General features: G+C 37.0%; 1 protein-coding gene across 2 annotated transcripts in view; it reads left to right on the top strand.

The window, feature by feature from the left end:
• SYNRG (synergin gamma) overlaps positions 1 to 23,470 on the top strand; it is an 84,633-nt gene that overhangs the window by 23,143 nt on the left and 38,020 nt on the right. The window contains exons 4-11 of one of the 2 annotated variants that reach the window (XM_038548056.1): positions 2,948 to 3,078; positions 4,155 to 4,260; positions 4,996 to 5,107; positions 12,078 to 12,311; positions 13,281 to 13,358; positions 15,792 to 15,988; positions 16,582 to 16,830; positions 18,696 to 18,829. In XM_038548056.1, coding sequence (XP_038403984.1) covers positions 2,948 to 3,078; positions 4,155 to 4,260; positions 4,996 to 5,107; positions 12,078 to 12,311; positions 13,281 to 13,358; positions 15,792 to 15,988; positions 16,582 to 16,830; positions 18,696 to 18,829 — 1,241 coding nt within the window. The remainder of the gene's footprint in view (positions 1 to 2,947; positions 3,079 to 4,154; positions 4,261 to 4,995; positions 5,108 to 12,077; positions 12,312 to 13,280; positions 13,359 to 15,791; positions 15,989 to 16,581; positions 16,831 to 18,695; positions 18,830 to 23,470) is intronic. The other variant, XM_038548057.1, reaches the window with a different exon arrangement.

Below are 23,470 nucleotides of genomic sequence, written 5' to 3'. Positions count from 1 at the left end.
TATAAACAGGAAGGCGGTGTGCATAATAATGCCTTTTCTTTCTTCATTCTTTATTATTTTTGTGGAATATCAGTCTTTTGGCCTATATGAGTTGAATGGTTTCCCATCCAAGTACTAACCAAGCCCGACCCTGCTTAGCTTCTGAGATTAGATGAAATCTGGTACATTCACAGTGGTATGGCTGTAAATGAGTTGAGAGGTTTCTTTTGCATTTTATGTGCCTTGAATAAATGAAGTCAATTTAAAAAGGAACTTAATCCCTCACCACAAAAAAATAGTGACTATGTGACATGATGGAGGTATTAGTTAATGCTGTGGTGGTAATCATTTTGCAGTATGTAAGTGTATCACATCAACAGGTTGCATACCTTAAAATTACAGTGTTATGTTAATTGTACCTCAGTAAAACTGGAAAAATGGTAGAAAATTATTTTCTTTAAATAGAGGTACAAAAAAAAAAAGAAAAAGAAAAAAGAAAGAAATGTAATCCTAGGAGCACAGTGCTCATTTTTAGCAGCAAGAGAACCACACTATGACTGAAAGGAAGTGTGCATTGCCACCCCACCCGGGATTTAGAATAGAGAGTGTTAGTAATTAAGCAATAGGAGTTACTTATAACTTCCCTTGTAAGGTCCTAAAACCAGTTTTAAGCCTTTTGAGCTGCTACTATGTTTTAAGCAGGTAGATGCCTGAGCATATGAATAGACACACAAAAAAACACATTAAAATTGTTTTTAAGTCAGAATTTGTGGTAGTTGTTGGTAATTGGAGAGACAGTATAGCATAATGCTAGAGATCATGGACTTTTTTTTTTTTTTTTTTTTAAATTTTTTATTTATTTATGATAGTCACAGAGAGAGAGAGAGCGCGGCAGAGACACAGGCAGAGGGAGGAACAGGCTCCATGCACCGGGAGCCCGATGTGGGATTCGATCCCGGGTCTCCAGGATCGCGCCCTGGGCCAAAGGCAGGCGCCAAACCGCTGCGCCACCCAGGGATCCCGATCATGGACTTTGGAACCAGAAGCTGTCTGGTTCTAATACTGGTTCTGCCACTTACCATCAATAAATAAATAAGTTAGATAACAATTTTGCATTTCCATTTCCTCACCTGTACAATGAGAATAATAGTAGTACCTACGGCATAGGTTTGTTATAAGGATTAAGTCTATGAATATATAGAGAGCCCTTAGAAAAGTCCTTGGGACATATGAAGGGCTTTATAAGCGTTATTATTCAGGTATTCTTGTTGATCATAATCAGAAATATCTCTAAACCTAAGGATCTTACATATATTGAGAATAATGTATATAAACGCCTAGTTCTATAGCCGCTGGCATGTGGCATGAACACAATAAAATGGTACCTTATTTTCATAGTATAACTATGAAATGTTCATTTTTTCTTATCTAGCTGCTTTAATTCTGTATTTGCCTACAGAATCTGCTGTGTTCCAGAAAAAAAAAAAAGAGATCACCATTGTTTTTGAGAGTGTATTATTTTGTTGTCAGTATTATTTTTAATAATTATAATAACTGCTATATATTCATATGTGCTACACGGTGTTCTACATGCTTTACCCATATTATATTATTTCTAGGCCTTAAAACAAGCCTCTACTGTTTCAATGAGGTGCACTTTTCTCAAGGTTCAGAATGAGGGGATATTTTTGATAATTTCTAAAAGGAATGCTTTATTTGGAGGAAACACTAACATGATTTCTTCAACAAACATTGTTAGATTAAAATCAAGATCTTAAAAAAAAAATCAAGATCTTAGTCTTGTTAAAAAAAAAAAAAAAAAACTTAATTAAAAATGAATTGCTGAGGGTGCCCAGCTGGCTTAGTTGGTGGAGCATGTGACTCTTGATCTCAAGGTTGTGAGTTCCAGTCCCACACTGGATATAGCAATTACTTAAAAATAAAAAATGTTTTTTAAAAAATGAAGTGATGAAAATCTGTATTAATTTCCATAGCATGAATATAATCTTTACTTTAATTTAAATTCTGGTGGTTTACATTAATCAAATTTGTATAAATGGAGTTAAGCTTTATTACAAACACATCCTTCATCTGCTATAACTAAAAGTAGCCATCCTGGAATAAGGGACTAGATAATTTGATGACTAAAGTAGCTGGATGCATATATTCAGATTTTTGATGGGAGAGAGAGGATAAAAGGTTTAGAAGAAGTGAGGAGGAATATTCCCTTTATTTACAGGAAATGTGGAGGAGAAGCAGCAGTCTCCAGATGAGAGGCTTCTGGGGACAGCCAGGTTTCAGTTAGAGAACAGAAGAGAAGCCTTTCAGGGAGAAGGCTGAGGAGTAGAAGAATTTCCACTCAGTATAAATTAGCCATTATTATCATCATCAGTGTTATCGTCGTCATTACTAATATTAGATTTGTAATTAGTTGTTGTACAATACTATTCTTCTGGACGTGTGAGTAAACTTTACACTGTGGTTATTGCAATATCACTCTTGCTGATTAAATATATTTTCTGTACAAGTTTGGATATCAAGCCTGTGATAATAACCATCACAATATTGATTATCCTATCATACATATTGGAAAATCATGTTTAATCTCATTTTTGGAATAACTACCATATGTGAGACTCTTATCTACTGGATATACAAGGCCATGTAAGATATGATACCTCTTCTCAAAGAGTATGGGTTAGTGAGCTCACCAGAGATACCTTGTGTGTACACATGTGCTTCCATGTGCACACACACCCTACATGTTAGCAGTGGTCCCCTCTAAGACAAGGAAATGAAAGGGGTGAGAATAAGGGAAGCTTTCCATTTTTAAGCCTGTGATTTTTTACTACTAAAAAAATCATATGGTTCATTAATAAAAAATATTAAAGAATTTATGGAAGTAATAGTTTTCCTTTGTAATAATTAAAAGGAGGAATTGTGTTTTTTAAGCCTTTGTTTCTTTCAGGCAGGGATACCAATGGGACCAATGCCAGCAGCAGGTATGCCGTACCTGGGACAAACACCTTTCCTGGGAATGCGTCCTCCAGGCCCACAGTACACTCCAGACATGCAGAAGCAATTTGCTGAAGAGCAGCAGTAAGAGACCTCAAGAATCAAACAAAAAGACGCGTGATAGCTGTTATTTTAAGAATGGTCAAATGTTCTTTAATGCAGATTTGAAGCCAAGACAGTCATGTCACTTTTAAGATTCATGCAGTACTTTATGATATATAAGTTTTAGGGGCACCTGGATGGCTGAGTTGGTTAAGCAGCTTCCTTTCCTTCAGGTCATGATCCCCGGGGTCCTGGAATTAAGCCCTGCATTGGGGCTCCCTGCTCAGCAGGGAGCCTGCTTTTCCCTCTCGCAAACCCTGCTATGTTCTCTCTCACAAATAAATAAATATAATCTTTTTTAAAATTTTTATTTATTCATTTGAGACACAAAGAACATGAGCAGGGAGGAGGGAGGGGCAGAGGAAAAGAGAGAGAAGCAGGGTCCCTGCTGAGCAGGGAGTCTGATGGGGTGGGGGGTGGGCAGAGGGCAGATCCCAGTACCCCCGGATCGTGACATGACCTGAGCTGAAGGCAAGACACTTAACTAACCATTTGGGCCACCCAGGTGCCCCAATAAATACAATCTTTTAAGAAAAAAAATTTTAAGCAAGAATGGACCTTAGAGATCCTCTATTTTAATCCTGTAACTTGACATTCAGGGAATAGTTCGGTTCAGAGGATGAAGTGACCTGTCAGTCCAGGTTACACAGTTACTAGCAAAGCTTGGACCCAAATGTAGGCCTCCTGATGTTCCAGGCATTGCTCTTCTTCCTATATGATGTTGCCTTCCCAAGTCAGAGTTTCTTTTTTGTTTACCTCTCTGTTTTTTCAGATTACTTTTGTATGTATAAGAGTATCTCTTCCTCTTGCAAATTAGACAAGAAATAAATTCATGTCTATAATTTAAGTAAATCTTTTTTTTTTAGATTCACCTCATATTTCAAAATTAATATAATGGGGAAATAGTATTTTCATAAGAAAATTAGATATAATTAGCAGTGAGGTTTTTAGTTCTAGAAATATGAGGTGATATTACTGAAACTTTTAGAAGTATATTCATACTTCTAAAAGTTGATAATCCCTGAAGCTACTTCTTTACTAGATTGTTTTTCCTTCAGAAAACGATTTGAGCAGCAGCAGAAGCTCTTAGAAGAAGAAAGAAAAAGACGCCAATTTGAAGAGCAGAAGCAAAAGCTCAGACTTCTGAGTAGTGTGAAGCCTAAGGTAATATATTCCGCCACCACAGCACACATACACCCTGCGTGTGCCTCTCACTCATTCAGTGGATTCTGTCGCTTGGGCACAAGCCCAAGCTTAGGCTGTGGTTGATTCATTTGGGCTTATCTGAGTCTAAAAGTGAGGAATTCTTTTCCTGTAAGACACTGTATTGTTGAACAGAATGAGCTATCAACCGTCACCTTCTCAGCTCTTTTTTTATTACCATTGGTAAGTTTGTGATCTTTTCTTGGGAAAATTAATAATTGATCTTAATATTAATCCAGGATACTTAATATCAGTTGTATCCTGAAATATTTATAAAAGAACCTTTTAATACTTTTGTGTTTTATAGAGTGTCATTTTATGCCTTTGGTATACTTATACACTTAGCAGTGTTGGGAGAACTGACTTGGAGAATTCCCTATCAGAAGTATGTGGTGAAAATACTGAAAACAACTAATATCTGTACTTTCTTTTTTTTTTTTTAAAGTACTTTTTTTTTTAATTTATTTATGATAGAGAGAGAGAGGCAGAGACATAGGCAGAGGGAGAAGCAGGCTCCATGCACCGGGAGCCCGACATGGGATTCGATCCTGGATCTCCAGGATCACGCCCTGGGCCAAAGCCAGGCGCTAAACCGCTGCGCCACCCAGGATCTCTGTACTTTCAATTTAAGACGATCTAGGATGAAGTGAGACATAAGGGAAGTGAAGATTTATCCATATATCTCTTGTCTCTTAGACAGGAGAGAAGAGTAGAGATGATGCTTTGGAAGCCATAAAAGGAAACTTAGATGGGTTTTCCAGAGATGCTAAGATGCACCCTACACCAGCATCACACCCTAAGAAACCAGGTAATTTTAATTTCTAATTTTTCTTTCATTGGAAGGTGATTTCCTGTGTGATTAATTGACCATTGTGTGTGTGTGGAGTCAGTGCTCTTCATCCTTCAAGCTAAGAAAGATTTGGATATTTTAAAATTGACAGGGAGGGATCCCTGGTTGGCGCAGCGGTTTGGCGCCTGCCTTTGGCCCAGGGCACGATCCTGGAGACCCGGGATCGAATCCCACGTCGGGCTCCCGGTGCATGGAGCCTGCTTCTCCCTCTGCCTGTGTCTCTGCCTCTCTCTCTCTCTCTCTCTCTCTGTGACTATCATAAATAAATAAAAATTAAAAAAAATAAAAATTAAAAAAAAAATAAAATTGACAGGGAGTTAGAATAACATATCATTGATAGACGAAGAGTTGTCAAGTCATTCAGCCAGCCAAGTATTCTTCTGCTGGTATATATTACCTTGATAAATTTTATCTTAGACCCTTGTCTTGTACCTTTTACAGGTGGTATCTGTAGGAAATAATCTAATATTGGCACAGTGAACCCGTTCTTGACTTTCTGGTTCTTGAACCAGTTCTTGACTGGCGCAGTATTGGCACAGTAACCAGTTCTTGACTCTCTGGGACTGTAACCCTGTCCTGTTAATTTGCTTGTTAGATTATTTACTCAGATTCTCATTCCAAATGTGACTCAAAGTAAAATATATAGCAGTCTTGAAAAGAGAATGGATATTAGCAATCAGATTGAGTTCAGAAAGGAAAAACTGAGAGCTACTATGAAAATTTATTCACTTTCATAAATAAAAATGAAAATTATAAGCGGAATAACTAGTCAAGAAGTAATTGAAAAAAAGATACTGGAATGCTGAAACTGGACCCCGTGTGGAACTTAGAAGGCAGAACTGAATGGTTATTGTTAGGACAAACACGGTTCCAGCATGCTTTTTTTGGACAACTAGGTATAGTTTAACAACCTTATTGTTAAATAGTTGATGTTTTGATGTTTAAATAGTCTCATGAGTTCAGTCAACATGGCATGCAGTTAGCTGTTTCTAGTTAACTGCTTCATGATCAGCCAAAAAAAGATTTTTCTGAAGCATGCCCAAGAAATTCCCAGAGCTTCTCCAGTTAGGGACTTACACGTAAGCCTAAAGGGTATACAAAGAGTTTTCAGCCTTTTACCTACCAAAAGCATCTTCTTTTTTTTTTTTTTTTTTTTTTTTTTAATTTTTATTTATTTATGATAGCCACAGAGAGAGAGAGAGAGAGAGAGGGGCAGAGACACAGACAGAGGGAGAAGCAGGCTCCATGCACCGGGGGCCCAACGTGGGACTTGATCCCGGGTCTCCAGGATTGCGCCCTGGGCCGAAGGCAGGCGCCAAACCGCTGCGCCACCCAGGGATCCCCCAAAAGCATCTTCTAACCCTGCTGCCCCCACTGACTGTTTTCCTTAAAATATTGAATATACAAGCTATCACCTAATTTTATACTTCTTATTAATCATATATATAGCTGTGAGAGTTTATTTTTTTGCTGTGAGAGTTTATAAACCAAAATATATGCCACATAGATTGACATAATTCCAGTCAATACAAAGAAACATTGGTTTAGAGTTTGCAGCCTTATTGCTAGTAAATAAGGCCCATTTAAAAAGTACTCATAGTAGCTCTCAGTTTTTTATTATTTTTTCTATCACTGCTGGTCTGAGAAGCCAAATTGAGAACTTAATCTACATTCTTGCGACCATTTTGGGGAGGGGTTAGAATTTATTGGGTCATGGCTTTTTTTTTTTTTTCACAAAATTAATTAAAATGATAATTTTAATTCATTTTGCATCTTTCATAAAACCTGGAAGCACTGAAGGTTCTGTCTCATGGATCTAAAGGAGAAATGTCCAAAAGAAAAGCATGTGGTGTCCCCATTTTTCAGAAGAGAACCTTTAAAAAAAAAAAAAAAAAGACTGCTTCTGAAGCATTAGACTTCAGTAAATATTAAAGTAATTTAAAGTAGTTAAAAATGTGGGACACCTGGGTGGCTCAGTGGTTGAATGTCTGCCTTTGGCTCAGGGCATGATCCTGGGGTCCCAGGATCAAGTCCCACATTGTGCTGCCTTGAGGAGCCTGCTTCTCCCTCTGCCTATGTCTCTGCCTCTCTGAGTTTCTCATGAACAAATAAATAAAAATATTTAAAAAAATAAAATAAAGTAGTTAAAAATGTGAAGAAACTTTACATATAGAAAACCCTAAAGACCACCAAGAAAACGTTAGAACTAGTAAATGAATTCAGTGAAGTTATAGAATACAAAGTCAATATGCAAAAGTCTATTGCACTTCTATACACTCTATAACTGAGAGCCCAGAAATCTATCACACTTCTTATACACAAACTATCAAAAAGAGGAATTAAGAAAATAATTTCATTTACACCTGCATCAACTAGAACAGAAAACCTGGGAATAAATTTAATAGAGAAGTTGAAAGACCTGTACACTGAAAACTTTAAGACATTGATGGAAGAAATTGAAAAGGTTACACACAAAAAAAGGAAAGATACCTTTTTATGCTCATGGATTAGAAGAATTAATATTTTTAAAATATCCCTGTTATACCCAAAGCAATCTACAGATTCAGTGCAATTCCTATGAAAATTCCAATGGCATTTTTCACAGAAATAGAACAACCCTAAAGTTTGTATGAAACCACAAAAGACCTCAAATAACCAAAGTGGTCTTAAGAAGTACAAAGCTGAAGACATGACATACCCTAATTTCAAAGTATATCACAAAACTGTAGTAATCAAAACAATATGATATTGGCATAGAAACAAAAACATAGATCAGTGAAACAGAACAGAGAGCCCAGAAATAAATCCAGGCATATTTATGGTCAACGATTTATGACAAAGAAAGCAAGAATACACAATGGGGAAAGGACAGTCTATTCAATAAGTGGTTTGGGGGAAGCTGAACAGCCAAATGCAAAGCATGAAACTAGATTACTGTCTTACACCGTACACAAAAATTAACTCAAAATGGATTAAAGACTTGAATGTAAGAACTGAAACCACAAAACCCTTAGAAGAAAACATAAGTGGTAAGCTCTTTGACATTGGTTTTGGCAATATTTTTTTTTGAGATCAGATTCCAAAATCAAAGGCAACAAAAGCAAAAATAAACAAGTGGGACTACATCAAACTGAAGGCTTTCTGCATAGCAAAGGAATCCATTGACAAAAGGGCAATCAGCTGAATGGGAGAAAATATTTGCAAATTGTATATCCATAAGGGCTGATACCCAAAATATAGAAAGAACTCTTACAACTTGGGGCACCTGGGTGGCTTAGTGGTTGAGCATATACCTTTGGCTTACATCGTGATCTTGGAGTCCTAAGATCAAGTCCTGCATCAGGCTCCCCATAGAGAACCTGCTTCTCCCTCTGCCTGTGTCTCTACCTCCCTCAGTGTGTCTCTCATGAATAAATACATCTTAAAAAAAAAAAAAAAAAAAACCCTCATACAAGTCAATAGCAAAAAAAAAAAACCAAAAAACAAAAAACTTGACGGAAAAAAATGGGCAGAGGAAAAAAAAATGGGCAGAGGACCTGAGTAGACATTTTGTCAAAGAAGCCATATAAATGGTCAATCGACACATGAAAAGATGCTCAACATGACTAATCGTGTGTTAGGGAAATGAAAATCACATCATGCCTGTTAGAATGACTGTCATTAAAAGACAAGAAACAAGTATTGGGCAAGGATGTGGAGAAAAGGGAACCCTCATGCATTGTTGGTGGGAATGTAGGTCAGTACAGCCACTGTGGAAAGCTGTGGAGGTTCCTCAAAAAATTAAAAATAGAACTACCATATAATCCAACAATTCTACTACTGGTTATTTATCCAAAGGAAATGAGAACACTAACTTGAAAAAAATCTACGCACCCCATGTTCATTGCAGCATTATTTACAATGGCCAAGGAATAGAAACACATACATTGATGGATGAATTGGTAAGAAGATGTGGTATATATATACAACAGAATACTACTCAGTATTCTGAGAATACTACTCAGCCCTAAAAAAGAATGGAATCTTGCCATTGGCAACAACATGGATGGACCTTGAGGGTACTAGGCTAAGTGAAATAAGCCAGAGAAAGGCAAATACCATATGATTTCACTTGTATGTGGAATCTTTTTTTTTTTTTAAGATTTATTTATTTATTTATTTATTTATTTATTTATGATAAAGAGAGACACAGGAGGAGGGAGAAGCAGGCTCCATGCTGGGAGCCCGACGCGGGACTCAATCCCGAGATTCCAGGATCACGCCCTGGGCCAAAGGCAGGCACCAAACCACTGAGCCACCCAGGGATCCCCTGTATGTGGAATCTGAAAAAGAAAACAAAGGCAGGAAAACAGAATGTAGTTGACAGAGGAAGTGGAGGGTGGGATGGGAGATGAGTGAAATAGGTGAAAGTAGTCAAAAGGATCAGACTTACAGTTATAAAATAAATAATCAATGGGGCTCTAATGTACAGCATGAGGACTGTAATCAGTAATTTTGTATTGCATATTTGAAAGTTGGCTTAAAGTCCTCATTATGAGGGAAAAAAGTTTTTTGTAACCTTGTATGGTGACAAATGGTTATTACACTTATTGTGGTGATAATCTCACAGTATATACCATTATCCAATTACTGGGTCGTATACTTGAAACTATATAATGTTATGTGTTAGCCATTCCTCAACAACAACAAAAAAGGCAGATTGAGAGGTATGTAGTCCAGTTTGAAGCTGGCTGCAGATGGTGGAGGGGCAGAGATGAAGATAGTCAGGGATGATGTTGCCTTTATCTGCCTCTCTGTGTGTGACTCTAGTTTTTAAAAGTTGACTTATTTAAAATAAATTTTGTGGATCTTGAAAAAATGTGAAGAAGCAAAAATAATATTAAATGAAGTCCCTGTGGAGAAGATTTATTATATAAGTAAGTCTCATATTTAACAGTAAAAAGCTGCAATGATGTTTCTAGACTTTAGAGCCAAAGATCTTTTAAACATAGTCCTCAGTCTGGGTTTACTTTCTTAAATTGACTGTTGAGTTATTTGACTCAGCATTTTATGGTGTCCCAATTTTTTTTATTTTAAAGATTTTTATTTATTCATGAGAGAGAGAGAGGCACAGAGACACTGGCAGAGAGAGAAGCGGGTTCCATGCAGGGAGCCCGACGCGGGACTCGATCCCTGGACCCCAGATCACACCCCGGGCCAAAGGCAGGCGCCAAACTGCTGAGCCACCCAGGGATCCCCTGATGTCCCACTTTTGATGCTTTTTACAGTACCATCTTGGTATTGTGTTTAATGTTCTTTTCTTTTGTAATTTTCATTCCTCGAGTGGTAACTTTACTGATGTGAACTACGAATGCAAAGTACGGACTATGTGTGATACATCAAAAATGTCAAGAATATATTATGCATTGTTTCTAACTGGCATAATGAAATTTCATCATCAAAGTATGTATCTGTCCAAAACGTATTCAACAGCATAGAGATAAAAAAAAATTTTTTTTAATAAAATTTTTAAAAAAACAGCATAGAGATAGGTTTGCTAATATGTGGTACATACTGGTCTGAGAGGATATTATCCAGCAAATCACTCAGATGTCAAAAGTAATCATCACTATGATGTAAATTATTAGTGGTCTCAGCAGGAAAAAGTGGTATGAACTTAATTAAGGAAGGAAATTTTGAGTTTTACTTTTTTCTGTTTTTGAACAAAATGTAAAATACCTTTAAAACTGCTTTTTGAAAAGAAAAAAATGTATGTAAATAGATATCAAAGTGTTTTTCATTCATTTAATAATTCTACTTGACTCTCATTTCATGTTATTTCTTGTTCACCTCTGCTATTCATGTTTTAGTATATTCTTTTGGAATTGTACTACATCTTAATTTCTTTTTTCCTTGTTGATTTTCATTTCCATGTGTTTCATTGCCATTTTCCATTTTGCAGATTACCCCACATCATCTCATTCTACTAAAACTGTCTCCCCATCATCTGCCTTTCTTGATGAAGAAGAGTTCAGTGACTTTATGCAGGGGCCTGTTGAAGTGCCCACATGTGTTCCTTCCACTTCCCAGCCTTTTCAGTCTTTCCATCCCACCACCCCACTTGGCCAGTTACATACACAGAAGGCTGGAACACAGCCTCTCCCTCCAGGTCAGATTCCAGTGTCTTTGGCCTTACATGGTGGCCCCGGGCAAATTCCTTCTTTCTCTACTGCTGCAGCCTCATACAATGTACAGAAAGCAGGTAACTCCTAGAATACTAATGAAAGCATTCTTAAGATAATCTTGGGTAATTTACTTTTCTTATATAAGTAGAATAATACACTGATGTTGCTAAAGAAACATGTACCTGAATATATGAGTACTATTGAAATTCAAAATAAGAATCTAGATTTTTTTTTTCCCCCTGGGGGCCTCACCTTCCAGCAAAATGATTTAAAACTTTTGCTCCTCAATTAGGAGCTATGTAAACCACCTTCGAACTTTAAAAACCAAACTGATTTCTAAAGATTACTCTGGTTTGGGAAAATTACCAGTATTTTGTTCAGAATAATGAGCCAAGAAAAGCTGCATCAGAAAGTCTCTGGTTCAGTGGTAGAGCATTTGGGGTTCAGAAGCCTGGGTTCTCCATTTATTGTCAGTGTGTTCTTGGACAAAACTTTAAACTGTACCTTAGTTTTATTCACTTGTGAACTGATGGGAGGGAGGCAGTTACTAATTCTTGAGACATAGATCCTAGCAGACATGTACTTAGTCCAAACTTCCTCAGTCAGCTGAAGTAGAAACACACCCAAAAATGATTGGATTATTTCAAAAATTACATTATGTGTGGCAGGGCCTACCCCTTAGAATCTGGGGGTGGAAGTGGATGATTGAAAAAAACAGAAATTTGCAATTAATATACAAATAACCCTTCATGCTGTTTGTTTAGGCCCTACCTTGGAGGAGAAGCTCCTAGTATCTTGTGATGTAAGTGCGTCGGGGCAGGAACAAATTAAATTAAATACCTCTGAAGTTGGGCACAAAGCCCTAGGCCCAGGTTCCAGTAAGAACCATCCCAGTTTAACGGCCAAAAACGGGGGTGCTGTAGATGGACGTGTAAGTGGTACCACCACTGCAGAGGCAGAAAAAACTTCAGACCAAAACCTGTCCATTGAAGAGAGTGGTGAGCTCATGAAATATTCAGCAAAAAGTTTATTTAACCAAATGTCGCTCAAATGCTAACACCTTAAGCATTAATCTTAAAATGAAAGCTGCTTGATTTTGCTAATCAGTGTTTTGCTTAAAATATTTTTAATGCATTTCTTTCTCCAATTAACCTCTATGATTTTGCTCTGAATTCTTTCAGCATAGTTACTCCTTTTAAAAATTTTGTGATAACCAGTTTTTTAAATCAGAATCATTCCTGATTTTAAGTTTTTTTTTTTTTTATTATTTTAAAAAACTCTTCTTCCCCTCTTATACTTTCTGATCTTCTATAAGGGTTGAAATTTAAAATTTAATGGGAAAAGTCACCAATGAGAATATATATAGTTTTGCTTCTCTGAAATAAATCCTACACACTGCTGCCTAAAAGATCCAAGTTTTTATCAACTCAGCCTGCAGAGATAAATTAGAATTTGCGCAGCCTAGGAGGCAACTTTTGGAGGATTTTTTTCTGAATTAAATAAAAATAAAAAATCTTATACATCTGGCAGCAGTGTCATATTTAGGTAAAAAAAAAAAAATATATATATATATATATATATATATATATATATGTAAGACTTTGCAAAGAAATGCCATTAAAAGCTGCAAGGAAAACTTGAGCAATTACATTTTTTTTACATGTGTAATTTGTAAACTACCAGCTGTCATATTTTCTCCTTTAATTCATAACATTTGGGAAATGGTGCAAGCCGCGTCTGGTTCTACCAAATATTGATTTGGTAGATCTTAGTTTTTTTCACTTACTCTTTAGGAAATAGCTAATGTAAAAGAGTTGTTTAGAAATCAAATCTTCTCATTGTATTGGTGGCTTTTTTTTAGTATCTTCAGCCAATGCTCTTCTTATAAAAAAAGGGTAACTCAGTACAATTCCCCAGTCTTCTCCCTGGACTGTTATGTGCATTAAATATTGTTTCTTATCTTCTAGGTGTGGGAGTATTTCCCTCACAGGATCCTGTTCAGCCCAGAATGCCTCCTTGGATTTACAATGAAAGTTTGGTTCCAGGTAAAAAAAAAAAAAAAAAGCTGCTTTGTCCAAGGTTGCTATTTGGATATTTTGATTTAAATGTTGAAAACATAGTTGCGAATTTTTACTGCTGGGTTACAAAATATGCAGGAGAAATTTTAACTTTTTTCTTGTTTATTTTTTTTCTGAAAGAGTACAGAAATTAAAAAATCTGGTAAAAAAAAAAAAAAGATCTGGTATTTCTTGGGGTGCCTGGGTAGCTCAATCGCTTAAGCATCTGCCTTCAGCTCAGGTCACAATCCTGGGGTCCTGGGATCAAGGCCCACATTGAGCTACCTGTTCAGCCAAGAGTCTGCTTCTCCCGCCCCTTCTCCCTCTTGTGCTCATTCCCTCTTTCTCAAATAAATAAAATCTTAAAAAAAAAAAAAAAAAAAAAAAAAAGATCTGGTGTTTCTTAGGAAGCCTTATATATGAGGCTTATAGCTATACAAATGAGGGAGGAATATTTTGCTTTATTTTTTTTTTTTTAAAGATTTTATTTATTTATTCATGATAGTCACAGAGAGAGAGAGGCAGAGACACAGGCAGAGGGAGAAGCAGGCTCCATGCAGGGAGCCCGACGTGGGATTCGATCCCGGGTCTCCAGGATCGTGCCCTGGGCCAAAGGCAGGCGCCAAACCGCTGCGCCACCCAGGGATCCCAGCTTTAATATTTTATTGACCATTATAGACTTCTATTCTAAAAGCATTGCTTGGATTTATCGTGCTTTTAAAAATTTCATAGATTATTAATAACTTATCAAGGGTAGTACTAATATGTTTAATGTAATCTTCTGAACTCTTGGTGATTAATTTTATATTTTAAAATATATTTGTCGGGGATCCCTGGGTGGCTCAGCGGTTTAGAGGTCATGATCCTGGAGACCTGGGATCGAGTCCCACGTCAGGCTCCTTGCATGGAGCCTGCTTCTCCCTCTGCCTGTGTCTCTGCCTCTGTCTCTGTCTCTCGTGAATAAATAAATTTAAAAAATAAAATAAATAAAATATATTTGTCTTATGAGTTGTCATGTAATATGTGAAGTAAAAGACCAAGTGGCACCTTTTTCAACATTGGAAAGTGGTGTTTATTTTTTTCTTTAATATTACTGCTGAGCTAAAAAAAAATCACTAAGGTGTGTATTTTGTGGTAGTATTCACTTTATACCAGGAAATAGTCTATTGAGCCACAGTTGATGTGCCTACAGTAACGACTATTATAGCAGCATATGTTAATCAGTCTTAATATATTGTAATGTGTTCGATTTGCTCTACTTTGCCAACCCCTGGAAAACTGTAGCTGAACTTCTTTTAGGAAAACACCAGTAATGTCTACTTTACATCATAATCATATACTCACCAATTGAAAGGCTGATTGTCTCAAATCCTATGGGACTTCAATTGTACATAAAAATAATAGGTTTTCTTCCAAGTGCCAGTTAGACAGTTTGCATCTTCTTCCTCTGTGTCTTCAAGGCAAACAAACATAACCCAGATCTAGTATATATTAGAATTCCTTCCATTTTCTGCCAGTTTGTATTTCTTTCTCCCTGCTTCCAAACATGTATGCACACATAATTTCCCAGCCAAAATATATATTCTTATGGCCTGCCTACTAATCTCTAATCCATATTTAAATCCTAGATGTAAAATTTTGCTTTAAACATTTTTATTCTGTCTGCCTTAGCTCTACCCAGTTTCATCCCCCAAAACTACTCTAACTAGGGTTAGCAGATTTAGAAAACAAGCATAACATAACATCCATTTAAATTTGAATTTCAGATAAATAATAAATAATTGTTTAGTATAAAAATATGTCCCATGTGATATTAGTATCCTGTTTTATATGGCAGCCTCATCTCTTAACACCTTTCCCACTTTGTCCTTTGGAAACCCCATTTGATTGTGGAAAAACTCCTCAGCAGTCCCTTCCTTTTATTTCAAACACATGCTCTACTTTCTCACCTTGACTGAAAGTGTGGCTTTTTCTGAAAGCTGTATTCCCATAGCATCTTACCTCCTCTAATCACTGGAGGAGACAGGTGGTATTGGTATAGTTCTTGCCTCCCCACTGCTATTTTCAAATTCTTCCCACAATCATTACGACTTCTCTTTTATAGTGCAAAGCATCTGTTTATACTGCCTCCATCTTAGTGTTGTTACTATGTTCTCCTGAATTATAAGATTTGTCTGACTTTTAGCCTCAAATCTTCATCTTTAGGACCAAACTCCAGTCTGTCTTCTAAGCTGCAGACCCTCATTGTGTGTTGCATATTTCCTTTTGAATAATCTTTACAGCAGTTTAAACCTTGACATGACTTCAGTTTTATTAAAGCAATTTGATTTAAGATTATTCATGTGTAAGCAACAATGACAACAAAAAAGAGCAATCACGTATAATATATTTACATTTGTAATCTGGTCTTTCCTTTGATAGATGCCTATAAGAAAATTTTAGAAATCACAATGACTCCAACTGGAATAGATACTGCTAAACTTTATCCCATTCTGATGTCATCTGGACTTCCCAGGGAAACCCTTGGACAGATTTGGGCCTTAGCTAATCGAACTACACCTGGCAAACTTACTAAGGAGGAACTTTATACTGTTCTCGCCATGATAGCAGTAACACAGGTAGACACTGTTTATTAAGTTAGAGTAAATAAGTTTTTAATGTACATCCTTTTGACTATAACATTATAGAACTCCTTGTACATTAAAATTTAGATTATTCTTAGGATACAGTACTTCAAAAATGTATGGTTTATATGATGCCCACACCAGCAAAATATTCTTTTGCTTAAAGGCTATTTAATATATATTAACATTCTTTGACCTAACTATATCCTTTCTGAACTTGAAAGTTATTCCGTAGTAGATGAAATTATTCTTTCTGTTTTTGAAGTCCTTGTTTAAAATTCTGTAGATGTAAAGTATTCTTGGCTTGGTAGCAATTTTTCTCATGTACAATGATTTGATTATGAGTTAACCAAACTCATCAGAGAGTACAGTGTCACAATTGAGATATGCTGACCATTTTTTTGCTTGATATTAGGTTTACATTAACCTTGTAAGTTATTTTCTTGTATCAAATTCATGAATTGTGGGAGTCAGTGGAAACATACCAGGACTACAGAGTTTACGTTTACATCTCACTTTGCTGGATTTAGATTGTATGTGGTTTGCAATCTCATAAAATGTTTCCATTTTCCTTCTATTCTGTATAGAGGGGTGTTCCTGCCATGAGTCCTGATGCTTTAAATCAATTTCCAGCCGCTCCTGTTCCAACTTTAAGTGGCTTTCCTATGACTTTGCCTACTGCGGTGAGTCAGCCAACTGGGATGTCTTCAGGCCCTGCAGGCTCCCTACCCCTCAACCTTGGACAGCCAGTCATGGGCATTAACCTTGTTGGACCAGTTGGGGGAGCTGCAGCCCAGCCTTCCAGTGGCTTCATGCCAACTTACCCTGCAAATCAGGTAATTGGAGATGCCGTGCATATTCCAAATAATCCCTGAAAGTGAATCTGGGTGGCTTTTTTTCTGAGGACCCAGAGAAGATTGCTGTATTATGGATGGACACTGGAGGTGAAAATTAAACAGTAGTAAAACAATACGAAATTATTATTTTTAAAAAATGAAGAAATTTCCTAAGCCTTAAGTGATATGAATTTTAGCTAAAAGTTAATAGTACTCTATAGTATATACATTTTTAAAGGATTTATTTATTTATTTATTTATTCATTCATTCATTCATTCATTCATTCATGAGAGACAGTGAGAGGGACAGAGACTAGGCTGAGGGAGAAGCAGGCTCCCTGCAAGCCCAATGTGGGACTCGATCCCAGACCCCAGGATCATGCCCAGAGCCGAAGGCAGATGCCCAACCACTGAGCCACCCAGGCATCCCAGGATATACATTTTATTTTATTTTATTTTATTTTATTTTATTTATTTTATTTTTTTTTTAGGATATACATTTTAAACATCAAGCTTAATAAAGTTAACTAAACTCCTAGACTGTGTCTTTGGGAAAGCTACTAAACCTGAAATTCAAATGCTTCCATTTATTTTTCACTTCTCAGATTAGCAAAAAGTTTAGAAAACCTGATAGTGTCAGTGAAAATGTAGGGGAAATGGTTTGCTGGTACAGTCTCTTTGGAGGGCATGTTTGGCAATAGCTACCCAAATTCTAAATGTCCGTGTCTTCTGACCTAAGCAGTCACACTATTGGGAATCTATCCCACAGAAATAGTAACTGAGTTAGCAAGAATATGCAAGGATATTTGTTATAGCATTGTTTGTTAGAGTATAAGGTTAGAAATAGCTAAATGTCCCTCAGAAGAAGGAAGGTTAAATAAATTTTGCTGGGACGACTAGGTGGCTCAGCAGTTGAGCATCTGCCTTCGGCTCATAGGATTCAGGATCGAGTCCTGCATCCGGCTCCCTGCGGGAAGCCCGCTTCTCCTTCTGCCTATGTTTCTGCCTCTCTGTCTCTCATGAATAAATAAATCTTTAAAAATAAATCTTGCTTCATCCATATAGTGGTAAACTATTTGACCATTAAAATGAATGAACTACATGTATAACATGGAAAAGATGTCCACGTTATGTTTTTTTTTTTCACGTTATATTTTTAATTACATCTTTTTTAAAAGTGCAGAACGGTGTAGTATAAGCTCATTCTTCTGGAGCATGTGATTAAGAATCAGTATTCATTGTTGACTTTATACATATACTAATGGATTATAACAAGCTTGTATCACTTATAATTTACATCACGTATAAAATATTTTTGAAAGATGGCAGGTTCTTAGTAATCCATTAAACGTGATTCAGCTGTTTTAAAATTGTGTAGATTAAAAAAAATAAATAAATAAAATAAAATTGTGTAGATTAGTTCTTTAAAACCAGTCTTTTACCATTTGTACAAGAAACTATCTAAAAATATAAGACAGGCGCCCCCCGGGTGGCTCAGGCCACTAAGCTTCTGACTCTTGGTTTTGGCTCAGGTCATGATTTCAGGGTTGTGAGATTGAGCCACGTGTCAGGTTTTGCACTGGGGGTGGAGTGGAGTCTGCTTAAGATTCTCTCTCTCTGACCCTCCCAACCTCCTCCAAAATAAAAAGGAAGAAATTAAAAATTTTTTTAAATGCAAGACAGATTCTTGCTTTGATACTTGAGTTGGTGTTATATCTAAAGTGTGTTCTAAAATTAGATAGTCATGCCTACCTAATTTAGGTACCTAAATAGGGAGATTTGAAAGGTAGTTTTTTAGTTTAACGGTTGTTATTTACTATTTTATCAATTCAATCTTTCTATTTAAATATTCTCTATAAACGTAGGTGGTAAAACCAGAAGAAGACGACTTCCAGGATTTTCAAGATGCTTCTAAGTCAGGCTCCCTTGATGATTCATTCAGTGATTTCCAAGAGTTGCCTGCTTCTTCAAAAACAAGTAATTCCCAGCATGGAAACAGGTGAAAAGGGTTAAATATAGTTAACATTGTACTTAATAATTGAGAAAGAGACATCCATAGTGAGAAGCCTAAGTAAGAAGATTAAGACTTCTTACTCTCATACTTCCATTGATTATTCCCTCTTCATTCATACTTTTAGTCTTGAAAGTTTTCTTCCCATTGTCCACATAAAATTTCAGCCCTACTATTTCCTCTCAGTACACACCTGCTTGCATATATATATATTTGTGCTAAACCTGATTATAGCCAAGTGTACTTGTATGGTGATGACTTCACGTTCTCATGTGAGATGCAAGTCTTTGGGTATTGAAAAGCTTTTTAGACAGGGGCACAAAATTTGATATTTTTGCAGCATAACATACTGTTGATTTTCCACAGAAATAATAATTCAGAAATCTAAATATTATTATTTATTCATGTCTCCCTTATGTTTAAGTTGAGATCAGTGACTTTTAGGCCTTGAAATTTCTGTTTATTTGCATATACAATTGCCTAAATATTTCTCTAATGTTTTATGTACTGGCTTCATTTTTAGGTACAGTAGCTGACTTAGTATGTTGCCAAGACCTTTCCATCATTTTTTTTTTTTTTTTTCCTTTCCATCATTTTTAAAAAGTTTTTAGATACTACTTCTTCCACAGAGTGGAACATACAAGACTTTGAGCAAGCAATAGGAATTTCTTTGGTCATTTTTGGAACTTGTTTTTGTCAGAATACATACACCATTTCTCTTGTGTTCCTATTTGTGCGATATCACTCATCTTTCCCATTTTAACCAATTGATTATCTCTTAATGCTTCCTGTATATACACTGTAACAAGAACTAAGGGATAGGCATTGTAGGCAATTACAAATTAGGAAATGAATTATTCTCCTGATTTTAAGAATATGTCAAACAAATGTAAATGACACATAGGAGAAACATTTGAGAAGCCGGACTATAAAGTACAGGGATTTCCAAGCCCGCTACACTGGCACACACGTTAACCTGATAGATACATAATAATATTTCTTTCTCAGAGCTCTTCCTTCAAACAAAATATACATTCTGCTATGTAGAACATATCTGAATGACCCAGAGCATCTCAAATTACCTGCAAAAAAATTAGATTCATTGTTTTCCTACTCAGAGCTAGATAAAAATTTGTTAAATCACTGTTCCCTTCCTTGGTGAGTCATGTCACCATATTCAGTCACCAAATCAGAAACATGTTATTTATTTTTGGCTCCCACTCTTTCCTTTACCACCATCAGCTCTGTCAACTCTGCTTGGCGTGGGAGAAGGCTCCTGCTTATTCTCTCCACTGTTGCCCTTTACCCACAGCTCTTGCCAGAATGACTCCAAACGGATCCTGCTCTTTCTGGCTTCTGACCTTTCACCTCTTACAATTGGGAATTCTCTCATAGTTAATTGTAGTTCTATTTCAAAAATCAGTTTAACATAGGAAGCTTTTAATAACTCCTCTGCATTAAGCCTCACCTCAGAGATGAGGGCCCTTCCCTCTTTACTGCTCTGGTGCCTTAACAAATATCTGTGCCCTGATTACTGGTTCACCTATTTTCCTTACCAGGCCGTTGTACCTGAAGACAGTCTTTCAATGCTATGTATGCAGTAGTTAGCCATATTATGTAATTAATAAAGGTTTATTGGATGAATGTGTTGCATTATGAATGTTACAAACCAGATTCATCAAATTAGTGGCTTACTCCTCTGGAAAAAATACTCTCAGTAGGTGAAATTGAAATTTGGGTGTAGAAAGTTCTAAGATGGTGGCCAGATCTGAGACATATGGGATATTGGCAATCTTGCATGGCATGATCTCCATGTAATAGTTTACTTTCATACACAGTCATACTTTGTAGACTCTTTTCAGTTCTGACTTGATTACCTCCATGCTTACATGAAAACATTTTGCTCATGTCTAAGAATCCACATTCATTATTTACTCATTGAGAAACATTTGCTTACCATCTGCTATATGCCAAACATTGGGGTAGGTTCTAGAACTACAAATGCAGAAAACATAGTTCCTGTGATAAGCTTAGTTTTATCTGGGTATTTATATTGTCTGGTAAAATTCTCTTAGCAGTGGTCCTTCAGTCTTTGTATGTGTATATGTATAGTGAATTCCCTAGTTTATGATCTCTATTCTATATTATGAGTTTATTTTAAAGGGATATTTGTTAAATGATATAAATAGCTAAGCCTAGGTGAGACTGCTTTGGGCAGCATTTTCTTTTTTTCCAAATTTTATTTAAGTAGGGGCTTGAACTCATGATCCTGAGATCAAGACCCTGAGCTGAGACCAAGCGTCAGACTGTTTAATCAACTGAACTACCCAGGAGACCCTTGGGCAGCATTTTTTTAAACAACAATGGGCATTGTTTGTCCGAGAAGATGAAAAGGCAAGTAAGGTGTTAGAAGTAGGCTGGAGTGGAGAGTATTGTGAAAAGAATCCATTAGTTAAGAGCAGCACCAGTGTGGGATGGCTTATGATTTGTGGTGTAATCTGTAAAACGTTTTAGAGATAAGAAGTGGCCTGAGGAAAGTGATCCTGCTACTGTGTGGGGTAAATTTAGCTGCCATAGGAATACTGTGGTGAGATGATGAGGGGTCCTCTGGGTTTAGACTCAGCCACTGAAAAGTCTGTGTCTTAGTAATTGGTGTCGAACTGGATGTCAGAGGAGAAATAGCGCTTGAGTCAGCACGAAAGGGGATCTGGAAGTCCGCACTGTCATTCATTTATCCATTCACAAGATACTTAACTATGTGCTGGGCACTGGGGAGCCTGGAATAATAAACATCACAGACATGGGGTACTGATAATAAAATAATCCAAAAAGGATTAAGGTATAGGGGCTTTGAGTTGGTTAGTTTTACTTTACTTTTTAAGTGGCTGTATTTTTTTTAAGATTTTATTTATTTATTCATGAGAGAAAGAGAGAGAGAGAGGCAGAGACACAGGCAGAGGGAGAAGCAGGCTCCATGCAGGGAGCCTAATGGGGGACTCAACCCCAGGACTCGACCCTGGGACTCCAGGATCATGCCTGGGCCAAAGGCAGGCGCTAAACCACTGAGTCACCCAGGGATCCCTCTAAATGGCTGTATTTAGTGTAGCATCTATAGGATCAGATGGGGGTCCCCAGATATGGGGCAATGACGGGTGGAAGCCGATGGCGGGCACTGGCTGTCAAAGAATTCACCTAAGGCAGAAAAAGTAGAAGTTTATTGGAATACACAGTAAGGGAGCAGCAGGCAGAACAGCACAGGAGAGACCCTCTGCCACTAGGCAGTGCCTGGGGGCCGTTTTTAAAGGGGGAAGATGGGGAGGCATGGCCACGAATGGAATTTCCCGGTTTTTGCTAACTGTGCCAAGTAGCCCATTGGTCCATTAGGGCCTGTGGATATTTTGAGGTGGGTTAACTGATGGGTCCACCTGGATTTAGCCAGGTGGTTGCTGTGGGCCCTTTTGTCTTGGTTAGGTGTCCATTGCTCAAACCTGTTGTCTAAAATGTGTCTACATTAGCAGGGTAAGCAACTAAGTAAAATCATCTGTGGCAGCCAAATGGAGTGATTGTAAAACAAATGAATTCCCTGGAGAAAAAACAACACACTTTTTTTTGGTGGCCAAATTCTCTAAAGTCATTCAACAGAATGCAAGTTCTTAAATTTTAAAACAATATACCTGTCAGGTTTGATCCAATTGGTAGTGAAATGAAATAGGCCAGGCAAAGGTGGGTCAAGGCAAGCTTTTAATGGAAGCACTCTCAGCAAGGTTCTGCGGCCCGCGAAGTTGCAGGGCCTGGGAAGTCGTGCCCAAAGGGAGTACATGTGAGCTTTTTAAGGGGAGGGGTAAGGGGTTGTGTCTGTATGGGGTGATAGGTATTAGTGCATATTACTGATGGAATCGGTATGGGACTATAACTGCTTATATACTTAAATGGGGGTTTGGGTAAGGTGCGGTTCCTGTTTCCTGCATAGGTCCTGTTTTCCCCATGAGAACCTGTCCTCGGGAGGTCCGCTAGTGGCAGGAAAGTCCGGAGGCGAGGTAACAAGATGGAGGGTCCGCCGCCATTTTGTTGGTGCCTCCCGATCCCACTTGATCCCGCTGGCCCAACAATGCCCCTCTCAGTACCTTTCACTGGTATTAAAAATAGTAGAAATAACAGTTTTCACATTTGGAATAGATAACTACTTTATATAACTGGGCTAAACATTGTCATGGTGATAACAGGTTTTTTTTTTTAATTTCAGAACAAGAACGAATTATTCATTTATAATATGCATAAAATTATAGTCTGAGTCAGCTTTTTTTTTTTTTGAGTGGAATTTCATATTGTTGACTTCAGTCAGTATTTCATTACCTTGAAAGTGGTCCTCTATTTTTTTCCAATCTTGAAAATAATTTTAAAATTAATAATTAAATGTGATAGTAGATTTTACCAGTGGGCTTTACAAGACCATAACTCAAGTTGGCAGTTCGTGAAAAACAGATTGTTCAACTTTTTTTCCCCCTTGAAACATTACTTTTATTTACATGTAACATTCTGTTCAGTGAGTTGTAGTTTAATTACTTGCAGAACTTAAAAAAAAATCCACCTATAATGTACAGATGATGACCTGTTTGTCAAGATCAAATA

The sequence above is a fragment of the Canis lupus genome, chromosome 9, assembly GCF_011100685.1.
Source record: "Canis lupus familiaris isolate Mischka breed German Shepherd chromosome 9, alternate assembly UU_Cfam_GSD_1.0, whole genome shotgun sequence".
Taxonomy (NCBI): domain Eukaryota; kingdom Metazoa; phylum Chordata; class Mammalia; order Carnivora; family Canidae; genus Canis; species Canis lupus.
Note: the sequence above shows the minus strand (reverse complement) of the source record. Positions and strands in the feature narration are given on the sequence as shown.